Source organism: Pogona vitticeps, chromosome 7 (genome assembly GCF_051106095.1).
Source record: "Pogona vitticeps strain Pit_001003342236 chromosome 7, PviZW2.1, whole genome shotgun sequence".
NCBI lineage: Eukaryota > Metazoa > Chordata > Lepidosauria > Squamata > Agamidae > Pogona > Pogona vitticeps.
In genome coordinates, this window is record NC_135789.1 from 19884508 (window position 1) to 19901927 (window position 17420).

General features: G+C 41.8%; 2 protein-coding genes across 4 annotated transcripts in view; one reads left to right on the top strand and one right to left on the bottom strand.

Annotated features, from left to right (window-relative positions):
- Window positions 1–17420, top strand: part of GALNT17 (polypeptide N-acetylgalactosaminyltransferase 17) — a 174387-nt gene that overhangs the window by 150657 nt on the left and 6310 nt on the right. For 2 of the 3 annotated variants that reach the window (XM_072978221.2, XM_078378905.1), the window contains 3 exons: window positions 878–1015; window positions 2201–2296; window positions 6795–6962. In XM_072978221.2, coding sequence (XP_072834322.1) covers window positions 878–1015; window positions 2201–2296; window positions 6795–6962 — 402 coding nt within the window. The remainder of the gene's footprint in view (window positions 1–877; window positions 1016–2200; window positions 2297–6794; window positions 6963–17420) is intronic. The other variant, XM_072978222.2, reaches the window with a different exon arrangement.
- LOC144583991 (uncharacterized) overlaps window positions 1–17420 on the bottom strand; it is a 484560-nt gene that overhangs the window by 103693 nt on the left and 363447 nt on the right. The window lies entirely within an intron of this gene.

Here is a 17420-nt window from a genome sequence, read left to right on the forward strand (position 1 = left end):
ATTCACAGAGACCACAAAGAAGAAAGAGAGGTTACTTGCCTGTAACTCTGATTCTTTGAGTGGTCCTCTGTGAATTCGCACTTCCCACCTCTCCTCCCCTGTCCGGGGGATAATTAGGACATCTCACTAATGAGGTGGTATATAAAGCAAACTAATTAACTAATAATAAATATGTTTGGTTTTTAATTCTGTATGTTTATATAAAGAATATAAAAGAGCATTTCTCCAAGCAAATTGATCTTAATGCATGAGTTGCACTACTTTGGGGGCTGTTTGCTAGGCATCAGACTTTTGGGACTGCAAAGCTCATAATGCTGCATTCTGGAAATACTCGCTAAGAGGCAGGCACTTTGCAGACTGAAACTCAATGTAGTCACTCAATTGGGAGAAGGGCTTCAACTGGAAGGCAGGGAGGCTGACGTAGCCACTCTTGCCCTACCCAATCTTCCTTGGCCAGCTGTGTGGCCAGCGGGGAGCCTGTCTTCCAGCAGACAGGAAAGTGGATGCTGAGGCTTAGCTGAGCCTGAGAGATTTGTAGCCGAGACCTTTTTCCTTGGTGAGCCACATTTAGGTGTCTGTCTGCAAGGCCAGTTGTCTGGAATGGAAAATTATGTCATTTGCAGTACAAAAATATATCAGAAAATCACATCCCCTAGTTTGCTGGGGAAAGGATTGTTACTCTGTAGATGATTGTGTGCGGATTATCTGTGTTCTCGCCCCCAAGAAGCACAAATTAGCACATTGAAAATCCTCAAGGGTGAACATCTTCATGAGTTTAAGGGCTCAACAGTTAAAAACAGAAAACTTAACAAATCATGTTTTGTTCACAGGCAGGCAGGCAAAATGAAGTTAAAGTCTCACGATTTTTCTGTTTCAGAATCCAGGCATTGATATTGGGGATGTTTCAGAGCGGAAAGCACTGAGGAAAAATCTGAGGTGTAAGAACTTTCAGTGGTACTTGGACCATGTCTACCCAGAAATGAGAAGATACAATAATACCCTTGCATATGGGGAGGTAATGCTAGACGGGAAATGCTAGTGCATGAGTGAAATGTCAATTATTATTTTTAAATTAATTCTATTTATTTTCAAACAGTATAAATAATGGTTGTTCTGGGTTTTTCGGGCTCTTTGGCCATCTTCTGAAGGTTGTTCTTCCTGACGTTTTGCCAGTCTTTGTGGCCAGCATCTTCAGAGGACAGCAACCAGAGTACAGGTTGCTGTCTTCTGAAGATGCCGGCCACAGAGACTGGCGAAACATCAGGAAGAACAACCTTCAGAACATGGCCAAAGAGCTCGAAAAACCCAGAACAACCATTAGATCCCGGCCGTGAAAACCTTCGCTAAAGTATAAATAATATTTGTAAAAAAGAGGAAAAGGGAAAAAACAAAAACCAAAGACTAAAAAAAAAAATTGAAATAAAATACTTAAGGTACAGAGTTAACCAGACACTATATTTGCTATCATTACATTCTTTCATTCTTTTTTCTTTTTTCTTTATTGATCTGTTTATCATCAGTATATATATCATTACCTGTATATACATCTGAACTTTCTTTATCTCTTTTACGAGTCATTTTACATATTCTATATTTTATGTCTTTGCCTGGAGCCACACATAAAATAACTCCCATTTCTCATTTTGTGTCTCTTTGGTGTTTTGTTCTAAAATGTCTGAGAGTTTCTCTATTTCTACTATGCTCATTATTTTTTCCATTAATTCTTCTTTTAAATATCAATGAAATTTTGTGAGGATTCTTCACTTCAAGGGTTGAAGGCTAGCTGTAAAAAAAAAAGAGAGAGAGATTTCTTTAGCGTTCCTGTTTTCAGTCTGAGGCCTATGAGCAGGCATGACATACCTGAACTCCAGACTTAACCTGACCTAATGAACAAGCTTTCTTGAATCCACTTGATTTCTTGAAACCCGTAAGGAATGTTCCCTTGCAGTTACTTTCTCAAGAGAGCTTTCTCAAAGGTTCAGGGATGTCAGTATCCTGAGATTTTTAACATGCCCGGGGGGGGGGGGGGAACTGTGGCTAAAACACATGGCAAATGCTGAGCTAGTTCCCTTTCTTTCCATATCCTCTTGTGTGGGGTCAAACAGAATGAAGTAAGCTACAGGGACAGGTAGAATGTAGAAAACACAATGTGGAACTCTTAAAAACTTTCCCAGGGACAAATATTTTTGTTTCGTTTCAGCTGCGCAACAGCAAAGTGAAAGACGTCTGCCTAGATCAAGGACCACAGGAAAACCACACCGCAATTCTGTATCCTTGCCATGGCTGGGGACCACAGGTTTGATCTCTCATGAATGAAAAGCCATGTTTTGTGTATCGCCTAATCCGGCACTGTAATGCCTTATGCAGGCTCAGGGAGTTTGAACGGTGACAGTGGCACCACTCTTCCCGTTCCATCTGCACTCAGGGATATAGAGTTTAGGAGTTAAAATTGGCAATGCGTGCAAGAGCCACTAAAGGAGCAAAATACCCAAGTGAAGCGTTACATTCAGTTGATGATGGTGGTGATGATGACGACAATGGCAATAATAACGATCATCATCATCATGGTGGCAATCCTTTTCAGGGTTTGCAGGACTACTCATAAGTAGCTGACCCTTCCCTTCTTCTGGGGATGCCCTGGGACTGTGCCACTTGCCCATGGCCATATAGGCTGGCTCTGCTCGCAGGAGGCCCAGTGGGGACTCGATCGTCCAACCCTCTGTGCCCACAGCCAGATACCTAGAGCACTGAACTCTCCAGCCACCACATTGAATTACATATTGTAAATATTAGACAGATGCAGGCAGATTTCAGATAGCTATTAGGAGACATTTTGGATAGTTGTTAGGACAAACAGTGAAAACTGTGGGATGTTTTGCTCGCCCTCAGTGGAAATATTTAAACAAAAACTGAACAGCAGACAGTTACAGACCCACAAATAGCCATAATATTTAGCAATATCTTCCCTCTGATCACAGAAGAATTTGGTTCCAAATTCTGCCATTTCTGAAAACAAGCACAGCCAAAACTGTGCTCATGTCCTGGGGTTCAATCCCAGGTAGCCGGCTCAAGGTTGACTCAGCCTTCTATCCTTCCAAGGTCGGTCGCTGGGGGGGGGGCAATGTGTAGCCTGAATAATTAACTTGTAAACCGCTCAGAGAGTGCTTGAAGTGCTTATGGGGCGGTATATAAGCAGTACACTTTGTTTTGCTTTTGTACAGTGCTCCTCGATCATAGTTTTTACTTATCATACAATCCTAGAATAATGAAGTCGGAAAGGGCCTCGAAGGCCATCAAGTCCAATCCCCTGCTAAAGGCAGGAACCAACTCAAATCAGATCGGACGGTGGTCCAACTTTCTCTTCCAGTCTTGGAGCGCTCACCATTAAAGATGGGCATGAATCAGAAAAATTGTGATTTGTTTAAATTTGTGATTTGTCAAGGTCAATGAATCACGAATAATGAATTTATGATTTTTTGATGAATTGATTCATCAATTCATTTTAGCTTTTAAAACCCTATAAAATGGCCCAACAGGCACCTAGAGACACTAAAATTGCAGAGATGATTTCCCTGACTACAATCTCTGCAAGTTTGGTGAAGATTGGGTTTCATATATCTGAGTTATACACCCACAAAGTGGGTCCCTCCAGGAAAGTGCTCTTTTTATCAACAGACTTGGGGGAAATCTGATCTTCACCAAACTTGGAAGGATTGTAGAGGAGAGTCAGTGGAAGCTTCCCTGTGACTTCCATATCTCTGGGTGCCTAGGGGGAACCTTTCAAGGGGGACCTCTTTGTGGATGTATCAGACATCCAAAATCCTTGTAGAGAAGAGTCAGGGGAAGCGTCTCTGTAATTTTGGTATCTCTAGATATCTGGCAGGCTGTTTTATAGCCCAATGAATCAACAAATCAAAATTTGCTAAACTTCATTGATTCATATTCATTGGGGGCATGAATTTGGACAAATATGTGTCAAACAATTAGTGATATTTGATGCATTTTGCAGTTTGCTTTTCAGTTCATGCCCATCTCCACTCACCCTCCCAAGGTCATCAGTTCCATTATCATACTCCTCTAACACTTAGGAGGCTTTTCCTGATACTTCCTGTAGCTTGAGGCCCTTATTAAGTGCCCTGCACTCTGGGATGATCGTGAACAGATCCTGCCCCTCTTCTTTATGACAACATTTCAACTTCATTCAGTCCCTCCTCCAAGGGTTTGGTTTCCGGTCCCCTGATCATCACCCTTGTTGCCCTCCTCTAAAGCTGCCCCAGTTTGTTGGCATCCTTCTTAAAGTACAGTATCCTGAATTGGACACAGGACTCAAGATGGATAGAGGGGGACCAGCACCTTGCAGGATTTGGAGACTATTCCATCTGTTAATGCTGCCTAAAATAGCATTGGCCTTTTTTGTAGCCACATTCCACTGTTGGCAAAAGACCACATTTATCTTTTTTTGCTGTCTTCTTGTTTTTTGTTGTTGGAATGGTTTGTAATTGTGCCTTTAATCATTTATTTTTTAAGAAACGCTCATCCAGTTTGGACTCCTTTTCTTCTTAGGCTCTCCTACCATAAGGACCTTACTTATCATTCTTCTGAGTTTATTAAAATTGTCTTGTTAAAATCCAGTGTGGCTACACTCTGTTTTTGTTTCTTTTGAAATCAAAGACTCAGGTAAAACATGGTCACTCGCAGCCAGAGTTCCCCTTGCTGCCGCTTCTTCCACTGAGTAATCGCTATTGGTTAAACTTGAGTCAAGGATAGCTAGTCCTCTAATTTATTTCTCCACTTTTTGTTGGACAAAATTACCAGCCACACAAGCCAGGAATTTCTTGGAAGGGCCAGACTTGGTAGAATTTGCCTCCCAACAGATATCATCATAATTGAACTTTCCCATAACTAAGAGTTTGAAATCCTTGAAATCCTTCTCCTTGAGTGGGTGGTAGACTCCACTATCTTGTTTCTTTCTTTTTTATACCCCAATTGTAGTAATCCAGGTGTTCTTGATTCGCAACTAAGCTCATCCTCCTATATTTCTGTGTAGTAATATGTATTTCTCTTCTATTTGAACAGTTGCTGTGTCTCAGTCACGGGAGTAGTCCCGCCAAGTTTCCGTGTCATATTGACTCTCCTGAACTAAGATTTCCAGTTTTTCTTTGTTCTCATATGCCTATAGACGCCAGAGATTGTGTGGCCCGGTATCCTTCCTATATTTTAATGAAGACTGTTATTGCACCTGGTTATAGCCATTTACTCTGTTTCTCGTATTGTATATAAACCTTCATCTGTGTTTACTTCTGGGTTTGTATCTCCCTCCCCTTCCAATTCATTTTAAGCCCTCCCAATGAAGGTGTTCACATTGTGGCCAAACATATTCTTCCCAGTCCTTGTGAGGTGCCCGCAGTCCATCTTCCAGGAAGCTTACCCCATGGTCCCAAAATCCAAATCATGTCAGCATCACCCTTGTAGCCAATCGTTCACATAGGATATTTTTCTATCCCCTTCTACTCCTCTTCTGAGTCCTGGTAGGCTCAGTGAGAAGACTATCTGGACCTCAAAGTCCTTGAGCTTATTTCCCAGTGCTTCAAAGTCTGATGTGATTTCTTCATAGTTTCTCTTGGCTGTGTCCTTTGTTCCAGTATCCAAAAAGAAAGGGATAGGTATCTGTGGATTTTATGAGTGATGGTAATCCTTCCGTCATATCCCTAACCCACCCTGCAGGTAGACAGCACACCTGGCAGCTCAATGGATCTTCTTGGCATATTTCATTTTCAGTCTCATGCCTTGGGGAGTCCCCTGGTACGAATGCTCTTCTCTTCTTTTTGTTCAGTGACTCTGCTCAGCTGAGCTTCAGTCTCTCTCTTGTCCTCCATTGGGGGGGGGGGTCTCCTGTAGGTCTTCCCCTGCTAGACTCCTCTCCAAAAATCTGAAACTGCTTTTGTAATTCCACTGGTAAAGAGTTTCTTCTCTTTTCTTTTGCTCCTCACTGTGACTCTTTTCCACAGGGCTTCCTCCACTATGTCTCTTCTCTCCTCAGCATTCGTCTCCTCTCTTGCTTTTTCTTGCTGTTTCTGTCTTTCCCCTCCCAAACTCCTGTTAGCTCTCCCTGGTCACCGTCTCCTTCCTGATATTCAGAAAGTCAGTAAAGACAGAATTATATAAAACTGCTTTTAATAACTCATCCCCTAGATGCTGTTTATGTTAATTAATCTTGTGGTATCTTAAAGACTAACTGCTATGCTTTTTAATGTGAGTTTTTGTGTTCAAGCCACTTCCTCAGGCCTGTCCACAAAAATGCATGTTAAAATATGTTAATATTTAAGGCGCCACAATATTTTTGTCTTACTCATTTTTCATTTTTCTTCTGTTTTTGCCTGAGATGCTAGCACAGACTAACATGGCTACCTCTCCTAAAACTATTAGTTAATTGTTGTTTCTTTTCTTTTGCTCTCTTCCCTTTTTTGTGTATTCATTTTCGATCTAGCTTGATGAACTTCCATATTGATTGTATAGTTATAAGGGGTCGTTTAGGGTTTTGAGCTGCCCAGTTTCCACTAAAGGGGTGGTATATCAAACAAACAAACAAACAGACAAAGCAAGCAATTTTTAAAAAATTATCTAACATAATTTTATTACTGTGGGCTTTGGCGTTGTAGAAAGCAGTTTTTCTGTATTTGATCAGTACGCCCTCTAAGCACCGATGAGGTCTCCTTTTTTCGTGTTTCAGATGAAATGGACAGCAGCAACAGTTGACATTCCTCTCTCTCTCTCTCTTTGCCTCTCTTACCCAGCTCACGCGTTACACTAAAGAAGGGTTTCTTCATTTGGGTGCTCTGGGAACCACAAGGCTCTTGCCGGATACCCGCTGCTTGGTGGATAACATGAAAAGCAAATCCCCTCAGCTCCTTGACTGTGACAAAGTTAAAAACAGCCTCCAAAAGCGCTGGAATTTTGTGCAGGTGTGCAGCTTCTCCTTTTGAAATACTGTAGAGAGGTGTGGGTTTGTTTTTTTTTATAATGTCAGAGCCCAAATGGCTGTTTGCAAGAACACAATGTGCTCATATGCTGTGTCCTCCTCCATCAATGTGAGATGGAGCATTGACTCACATGTTTTTAAACACAGGACTGCTGTCAAAAAATTAGAAAAGGAATTAATGGAAATCCAGAAAATTAATTATCTTGACGGTTCCAAAATAGGAACAATATTGGATGGCATTGAAGTGGAGGGCAAGAGGGTTACGTTTTAAAGAGTCATATAATTTAACAAAGAAAAAGATGGAAACAGCCAAAATGCTGAAAGATCTGTTAAGAGAATTAGAATCTATATATATTAAGGATGAAGATATAAAAGTCCTTTTAGAAACACAAGAAGTTGCAAGATACAGAGTTAGAAAGAACTGAAATATAATGTATTTGGAAGGGAATATTTGGAGTTGAGCAATAAGAATTAAAAAATGTTAGCCAGAGCCACCCAATCAAAAAAGTTTCTGAAAATATTACTAATAGGAGTGATTAAGGATGAGAATGGAACAAGGTGTAATTTAATGAAGGACAAAACAAATGTCTTCTAAAAATTATACTAACATTGTATGTTTTAATTGATAAGATAGATGCATATATTGGGGTTAAGTTGCAAAATGTGGATAGATAATTAATGGAGCAACCCGTTGAAGAAGAGGTAGAAGCAATTATTGATACAGTAATTTAAAGATAGGCATAACTCTGGGAATTGATGGATTGGGTCTAGAATGTTATAAGAGTTTTTTTAAAGATTAATACTGAAGCTTAATTTTTTTTCCTCATAAATTAATGGAAGGATAAGAAATTCCATCTTCCTGGGAGTATTCAGTGATTATTTTAATATTAAAATCTAACAAAGACACTATGGATGTGGATGCTGTTTCATTCATTAATTAACATGCTAAGATTTTTGACAGCATTACTGGCTAAAAGGATGAATAGTTTCATTGCTAATCAAAGACTGATCAAAATGGTTTTGTAAAAGGAAGGCAAATTGCGGACGTAACAAGAAGAGTACTGAATATAACTCATTTTATATCTGAAAATAAAAAGAATGGCATTAGATATTTTTAAAGTGTTTGATTCATTGAAATAGCAAATACTGTATTTAAAAAGTTAATAGAAAAGCTTAGATAAATTAGATGGGATTGAGAGATATGGTCCATTAATTATACTCTGAAAATTTCGCCACAGTACTAGTGAGTGATGGAGTAACTGAACAAATTTACCTAGGCCAAGGTACGTTGAAGGATGCCCTCATTCGCCAGTTCGGTTGGATTCAGTTAGACAACTCTTGGCAGATGCTGTTAGGGAAGACGATTTAACAATAGAGGTCCTACACTTATCCTATCTCTTCTATCGCTATTACAAAATTCATTAATCATATTTTGCCAGGTTTTTTTTTCTGCTGCCCCTTATCAATACTGCTAACGTCTAAAATAAAAAGTTTATCTTAGGCAAAACTTTTCTTTTACACAACACAATTCAACCAAACCAAGAATCACCTAATCTTCCTTTATTGCTTTAGTGTATATTTCACGTCTAATATCAGTTTCTCAGAATTTCCTTTTTTAAAATCCTGTAGACTTTTTTGTAAGATACCTTTGATACTTTTCATTATCTTGATGTCTAATTTTTTTCTTTTATCAATGCTTTCTCCTCATTACTACAATTAAACACCACTGTGACCGCCTATACCCAGGCTAATCACATTTAAAATGTCTTTGCTTTTAATAGGCTTGCCTTCATCCTAAAAACATATGAGCCCAAGCGATTATAAAAATCAAACATCTAAGAAGATCTCTATTGTAACATAACTTATAAAACTAAACAGAGCTCAACTTAAGTTTACACTTAAATACACGCTAGCCCTCAAACCTTCCGCATTCTTCTTTTAGATACAAACCAACAATCCATTTACAGCCCTTTAAATCCAGCCTCCCTCCTCAAGATGTACTTTTTCTCTCTTGTTCACTCCCCTACCACAAGCTCTTCTCGGTGGTCTCCCTTCTTCCAGCTGATCACCTTATTCATATAGTTGCTGGGTTCATTGGTATTCATAGATTTCATAGAATCATGGAAGGGACCTTGGAGGTCTTCTAGTCCAACCTCCTGGGGCCCAAGGCAGGAGACCTCCGACCGTCCCGGACAGATGGCTGGTCCTGTCTTTTCTTGAAAACCTCCAGCAATGGGGTGCCCATAACATCGGTAGGCAAGCTGTTCCACTGCTTCATGGTTCTCACCGTCAGGAAATTCCTCTTATTTTCAGGTTGGGTCTCCCTCTGCCAAGTTTCCACCCGTTGGTTCTTGTCCAGCCCTCGGGCACAATGGAGAATTAATCGATGCCGTCTTCCCTGTGGCAACTCTTCAGATCTTGGAAGACGGTTCTCATGTCTCCCTTCAGTCTTCTCCTTATTCAGCTAAACATACCTTGTTCATTTAGTCGTTCCTCATAGGATTTAGCTTCCACTTCTCTTATCATCTTGGTTGCTCTTCTCTGCAACCCCTTTCCAGGGCCTCAGCATCTCAGTAGTTCCATCACATCCCTTCCTTCTTTGCTCCATTGAGAACCCCTGCACACTTCTCCACAACAAGCGAAGAACCATGGATTATAAACACACATATATAATTCACAGTTCCTACATATTACAAAAAAACACATTTAATTCTTATACACCAGTTATCATACTTACCAAATATATTCTTATACCAATCACATCATATAAAGAATACATTACATTTAGTTAACTATACTACTGATGTTTCCATAATTAGCATTTCCCAGCATACTTTTATTTACATTCCTTACTTACCTTCATCTTAGATTTAATCCTCAGGTTGTCAGGACAAAGCATTATTAGTGTGTGATGTAGCTACAAAAATGGCAAATGCTACAAAAAAAGGCAGTTGTTATTTTAGACTTCATTAGCAGACGTATAGTCTCCAAATCCAACAAGGTACTAGCTCCCCTCTATTTGGCACTGATCAGGCCTCATCTGGAGTCCTGTGTCCAGTTATGGACGCTGAACTTCAAGAAGGATGTGACGAACTAGAGCAAGTTCACAGGAGGGCAACCAGGATGATGATCAGGGGGCCGGAAACCAAGCCCTTTGAGGAGAGATTGAAAGAACTTGGCATTTTTAGTCTTGAGAAGAGATAGGGGAGGAGAGGAGAGGACTTTTCAATGACTTGAAAGGCTGTCATTTGGAGATCTCTTCTCGATCCTCCCAGAGTGCAGGACATGCAACAATGAGCTCAACCTACAGGAAGCCAGATTTCAGTTGAGTATCAGTAAAAACCTCCTGTTAAGGCAGTAGGACAGTGGAACCCATTATCTCAGGAGGTTTTGGGTGCTCCAACACTGGAGGCCTTCTAAAGAAATTTAGACAACCACCTGGCAGATAGCTTTTGATTTGTATTCCTACACTGAGCAGGGAGTTAGACTTGATGAGGCCCCTTCCAACTTCATGATTTTGTGATTCTATGAGTCCATCTCAGAGGTCCCCAACCTCTGAGCCAGACCAGGCTGCAGAGACAGACCTCCCCCCACCCCCGCACGCACTCCCCCCCCCCACATAGCCTGTTTGCACCTGCGCGTGTGCCTGCGCCCATGTGAGCTCTCCCCATCCCTTCACACGTGTGTATGAATGCCCCCTGAGCGCCGTGCCACCCTTTGTGCATGCACATGAATGAGCACCCCCACTCCTTTGTGCATGCACATGAGTGCGCCCCGCATGCAAGAGCACCCATGCTCCTTCACACAAGCGCAGGGGGGTGCCCCACCTTCCCCAGCTGGTCCACGGGGCTAAAAAGGTTGGAGACCACTGGTCTAACTCCTTCAACTCTCCGTGCTAGATTTGAAAACACAAATTCAAATCTAAACTAATTCAGCATTTTAATTACTTCTTCCCGTTGTACTGGAGACAATGAAGCATCTAGGTTAACCCCTTCTGGATTAAAGGTGGGAGTACTAGTTATCTCCCAGCACTGTAAATCCTGATCCTCCTCACCGCTTTCTTTCACAATACACAATGTTTTCCCTGTAAAATATTGTTTAAACCTATTAGTATGACCACCTTAGTGCTTCCATCATTCTTTTGTATAACATCGTTTACATCATTCATTTTTGATGTGGTTTTAACCAGTACAGTCCATGCCAGTTGGAGACTGTTTCCTTTTCACTGATGTTAGGAACTGCATCTCGTCTTTAAGTCCATGTAGTCTTTCTCTTGCTTTCTTATCGTACCAGTTCTTTTGTTTTCACTGTGCTTGTTGTAGATTCTTTCCAGCAGTTTTTAAAGCTGACCGTCGAGTATTTAACAGATTATCCGTATACATCAGTGATTCTCAAACTGGGGTTGTCAGATGTCCTTGGCTGCAGTCCCCAGAAGCCTTCATCACTTAGATGTGCTGGCCAGGTTTCTGGGAGTTGCAGTCCAAGAACATCTGGAGACCCAAGTTTTGAAAACCACTGATATATGTAACCACAGATTTAGGATCATTTTTTTATCCCTGCTCCCAATTCTGTCCTAAAAAATCAAGAGGTCCATGCACTCTCCAGTATAAGTCCTTATACTGAAGCAACTCAAAGGGGCAGAATCCTAAACTCTCAGTCTACCAGTCCATTTGTCTCCGGTTGGTAAGGGACAGATGAGAGATGTTTGATTCCACAAACTTGGCACAATCTTTACATTAATCTGAATGTAAAGTTCAAGCCAACTCAGTTGCAAATCTTACTCTGCACATAAGGCTCACTAGGGCATTAGCCACTGTACTTGTTTCTGTATTGCTTCAGGGAAAAAAATGTTCCCCTTGACAATTTGTCCAGTCTAGTCCGACTCTAGGCGGCGGTGCTCATCTCCGTTTCCAACCCATAGAGCTAGCATTTGTCTGCAGACAATCCTCCGTGGTCACATGGCCAGCGTGACTAGACACGGATTGCCATTTACCTTCCCACCGAGGTGGTACCTATGTATCTACTCGCATTTTTGCATTTTGCATGCTTTCAAACTGCTAGGTTGGTGGGAGCTGGGACAAGCGACGAGGGCTCATTCTGCCGCGTGGATTCGATCTTACAAATGCATGTCTTCTGACCTTGCAGCACAGAGGCTTCAGCGGTTTAACCCGCAGCACCACCACGTCTAGTAGCAAAGTCCGCTTTGGGTAGCTCTTGGTAAGGAAACTATTATATCGATGCACATTCTTTCATTAAGGACTGGTATAAGACATAGTTTGGCTTTTGTCATGTCCCATCTACTTCCTATTCTCTGGCAGGTATCATAAGCTTCACAATATTTTTTAACTTGCTGCCCTGCCTTTGGCCAAAAGACGTTTGAGTTACTCTCTGGTAGTTCTGGAGATTTCCAAGTGTGCTCCAAATGCTCTGTTATGAACCATGTCTAATGTTCTTGCTCTGTATTTAGCTGGGGGAGCCGGATGTTGGTATTTTCTCCCCTTGTCCGTTGTGGAGTTGTTTCAGAGTCTCCCCATATTGTTCATTCTGCATGAAGATGAACCATTCTGGGTTTTCTAGTGACTGTTCCAGGAGCTCTGACTTCACCAATTCAAATAGCGGTTTTAGACTTTTAGCAGCCTTTTGTACTTTTGCCTGCTCCGAGGCAATTCACTCTTTATAAACATACATATTACTTCTTCCCTCTGTCTGACTGGGTGACACGTCGGGGTTTGGACGCTTACTTGGAAGAGGAGCCTTTTCATCCGATGGTTCTCTTTCAGTTCCTTTCTCATATTGCACAAGGGATTAATTTGGCCCTGAGGTCAAGCCATTATATGCACAATTTTTATATGTCTGGCCAGATCCTTTCCTATTAAATATTGGACTGGAATATTATCCATGGCAGTTACATTCCAAGTCCTTATACTGAATATTTAAGCATGTACTGTATCTCTCACACCCCACACCACATTGTCCTGAATCTGAATCCTTTCTCTGTGTTCTTCCTCTTGTTCTGCCTTTACTGTCACAAACCATCTTTCACTTCTTGCCTCACTCCCATCTGACAGGCCTGTGTTTCCATAGCAACCTGCCTGGTCATCTCTCCATTAGGTTGCTGGTTTCCCCACGACATATTATGTTTTGAAACATAATATATTGTCTTCTCAGGATACACTTTTTCTCTAATACCTTTTCTGCAGAATAGTCCCTGAAACGTCCTTCTTTACTACATCTGAAACATATGTTTTTTGCTGTTTCCCCCTCAGTAAACAGTTCTCCCTCCACATGCCTTCATTCTGCTGAGGAGATTTTTCCTTCTGCTCTGCTCTCACTTTCTCTCAATCAAATCATAAAAACATAAAATCGTGAAATTGGAAGCAGCCTTGGGAGTCCAACCCCCTGTTCAGTGCAGGAATCCAAATCGAAGGATATCTGTCGGGTGGTTGTCTAAATTTCCTTCGAATGCCTCCAGCACTGGAGTGCTTCTCACCTCCCCCTGAGGTCATGGGTTCCATTCTCATATTAATCTAACAGCTGGAACATTTTTCCTGATTTTCAACTGAAATGTGGCTTCCTGTTACTTGAGCCCATTGTTGTGTGTCCTGCACTCTAAGATGATCGAGAACAAATCCGATTTATTCACATTGATTTATTCTCCATTGCGCCTGTCCGGGATGGTATGAGGTCTCTTGCCTTGGGCAGAGTGTTGGACTAGAAGACCTCCAAGTCCCTTCCAACCCTACGACGATTCATTCTATGATTCTATGAAAATCCTGCCCCTCCTTTGAGAAGTGCTGTCTTATCTCCCCTCAGTCTTCTTTTCTCTACACATGCCCAGTTCTTTTACTCTTTCCTCGAAGGGCTTGGTTTCCAGTCCTCTGATCATCAGCCTTGTTGCCCTCCTCTGAACTTGTTCCAATTTGTCAGCATCCATCTTGAAGAGCGATGTTCAGAACTGGACACAGTGCTCAAGATGAGGCCTAACCAGTGTCAAATGAAGGGGAACTAGCATATTGTGGGATTTGGGGACTATGCTTCAGTTAATGCAGCTTAAAATAGCATTGGCCTTTTTTGTAGCCACATCACACTGTTGGTTCATATTCAGCTTGTAATCTAGGATGAGTCCAAGGTATTCCTTGACTGTATTCTCACAGGCTTTTGTGGCCAGGTTCCGATGGTTATTGCAGGTTTTTCTGGCTGTTTGGCCATGTTCTGGAGGTTTTTGTTCCAGCCACAAGGACCGGTGATCACTGCACAAAAGACTACCTAACGATGCCCATCACTCACAGTGACAGATCATCTCCCGCCTTATCACAACAAAACATCCATAACAGAAAACTCCCAGATCACAGGAAACACCCAATCTGAAAATAACAAAAACCCTGATCTCACAGCTACAAATACTCAGCTGTCCCACACACTACACCAGAACACAGAGTTCTAGCTCCTGTCCTCTGAAGATGCCAGCCACAGAGATTGGCAAAATGTTAGAAAGAAATACCTCCATAACACAGGCAAACAGCCTAAAAAACCTACAACAACCCTATTCCTTGATTATTTGTTTATCAATCTCCAGCTGCAATCCTGTTCCCTCCACCTGCCCTTCACATTTGTCTGGAAAGTCATAGTCTGTCCTTTGGGAAAAGACTGGGCTAAAACAGGAATATGGCACTTCTATCCTTTCTTTGTGGTCTGTTGCCTTTTTCCCATCCCTGTTGAGTAGCTGAGCCACAGTTTATTTTCTTTGTCTTTTGCTACGCACGTTCCTGAATAATGCTTTTTTGTTGTTTTTACGTCTTGCTAATCTAAGATCATTCTCATCTTTTGCCTTCGTAATGTGATCCCTGCAATTCATTCCTACTTGTCTGTTCTCTACCTTTGTTGCCTGCCCTTCCTTCCTATACGTACTCTTTTTTTGTTCTCAGGTCCTCTGTGAGGTTTTGTTTAAGCCTTTTGTTTAAGCCTTTTTAGCTATATCTCTCCCCCCCCTTTTTTTTATTGTAGGAATTGTTTTTAGTTGTGCCTTTAGAACTTTTTTAAAAAGAATCTCCCACCCTTCTAGGGCTCCTTTTCTTGTTAGGATCTCCTGTCCTCTAGTTTCTTTCTCTACTTTTTGATAATTATCAGTCACCCAAGCCTGGAAATTTTTTGAAGGGCCATACTTTGCATAATTTGCCTCATAACATATATCCGGATAATTGAAATCTCCTTTAACTGAGAGTTTGAAATTCTTCTCCTTGATTGGGTGGTAGACTCCACTATTGTGTTGCTTATTTTACTGCAATTACTCCACTACTACATTGTGTCTCTTTGAAATGCTTGCAATTTGTTTTTCAAAAGTTTCCTCTCCTAGATTTGGCAGCTGGTAGTATACTCCAGTTACTATGTTCGTAATGTTTCCCCCCCAAATAAATTGATCCAGATGCTCTCATTGGGACATCCAATCTCTTCCTGCTGTAGTTCTGTGCAGGAATGCATATTTTTAACATATACAGTGGTACCTCGCAAGACGGGTGCTCCGTTTAACGACGAATCTGCATTACGACGAGGTTTTTGCAATCGCAAAAGCGATCGCAAAATGACGTTTTGAATGGGGGAATTTCGCTGCATGATGATCGGTTCCCGACGATCAAAACAGGTGATCGTCGGGTTTTCAAAATGGCCACCAGGTGCTCAAAATGGCTCCCCGCTGTGTTTAGGAGCCATTTTTCGCTGCACAGGCACCCAAAAATGGCCGCCCCTATGGAGGATCTTCACTGGATGGTGAGGTATTTCCCCCATTGGAACGATTTCGCTGGAACAAATTAACGTCGTAATGCGAGGCACCACTGTACTGCCACTCCACCTCCCTTTCTATTCTCTCTCTTCTTTTTGAACAATTTATATCCTTCAATTGCTGTATTCAAGTTGTGAGGGTCTCACCACCAAGTTTCAGTTATTCCTATCAAATTGGTTTAACCCTGCTGAGCTAAGATTTCCAGTTCTTGGTTTATCCCCCAAAACTACTAACAGTTGTATATAGACACCGGAGATTTGTGGCCTGTTTGTCTTTGTACATTTTAATGGATATTATTATTAATGTTATTGATCCCCATTGCTTCATCTGTGCTTGTGTCTTCCTTTCCCTTCCAATTCAGTGTAAAACCCTCCTGATGATGTTCTTCATGCTGTGGTCAAACACATTCTTCCTGGTCCTTGTGAGGTGTGAGCCATCTCTTGCTAGCAGTCCGTCTTCCTGGAAGCTTAGCCCATGTTCCCAAAAAACAAATCCTCACTTCGACACCACCTTCATAGCTAGTCATTCATCCAGAGTATTTTTCCTTTCCCTTTTTATTCCTCTTCCGAGTACGGGTAGGAGGGATGAGAAAACTATCTGGGCCCCAGTGTCCATAAGTTTTCTTCCCAGAGCATAAAAATCTGGTATGACCTCTTCAAAGTTGCTCTTGGCTGTTTCATTTGTTGCCACGTGTCCAAAAAGAAATGGATATGTATCTGTGGGTATTATGAGTGATGGCAATCTTTCTGTTCCATCCCTATTCTGTGCTCCAGGGAGACAGTGTATACCTGGCGGGTCCATGGAACTTCCTGGCATACTTCCGTTACCATCCCATGTAGTAGGATGGAACTGCTGCAACTACTCTTCTCATCTTTTTTATACGGTGTGGATTCAATGCTTCTGCTTAGTTGAGTTTCAGTCCCTCTCATGCACTCCTACGTGGTCTTCTCTTTGGCTTCATCTACCTGCTGTCCTGATCAGGGACCTGAAAGTGGTTTCCCAGTTCCACTGGTGAAGATCTTCTTCTTCTTTTGCTCCTCACTGTGACTCTTTTCCATGGCTCTTCCCCCACTGTGTTTTCTCTCTCCTTGACATTCTCCTCCTCCTCTTCCTTCCCTTGTTGCTCTTCCTCCTCCAATTGACGGCAGCTGCTGTTCAAGAGATCTGTCAGTGTATACTTCATCTTCCCTTATAGCCTTAAGTGTGGCTACTTGATGCTCTGGTTCTCTCACTTTTTCTTCTAAGAGTGCCACCAGTTTGCACTTGCTGCATGTGTACACTCAGGCACAAAGACAAACATTGCACAGACTTTGCAGATCACCACAACTGAAGTGTCTCTTCCCTCTATAGTCCCTGTTAGCTTTTTGCTTTGATCTGTTTGTCTATGAGTATCATTTTCCTTTATTTTATTAGCCTGAATGTACCTAGGAAAGTCCACTGTTATACAGCTTTCTTCCTCTGTCTCCTTGATCTCTCCCGTTGTTGTGTCCTTTCCTCCAGTAGACCTTTCCTTCCTATCTCTGCCCCGTCAAACTCCTGTTAACTGTCCCTGTTCATGAGCTCCCTGCATTTGCTTCTGCTCTATTCCTCAGCTGTGTTCTGCTAGGATCCAAGCAATCAGGACACTCACATACTCTTCCTACTGAGCAGTCGTCTCACCAGCTT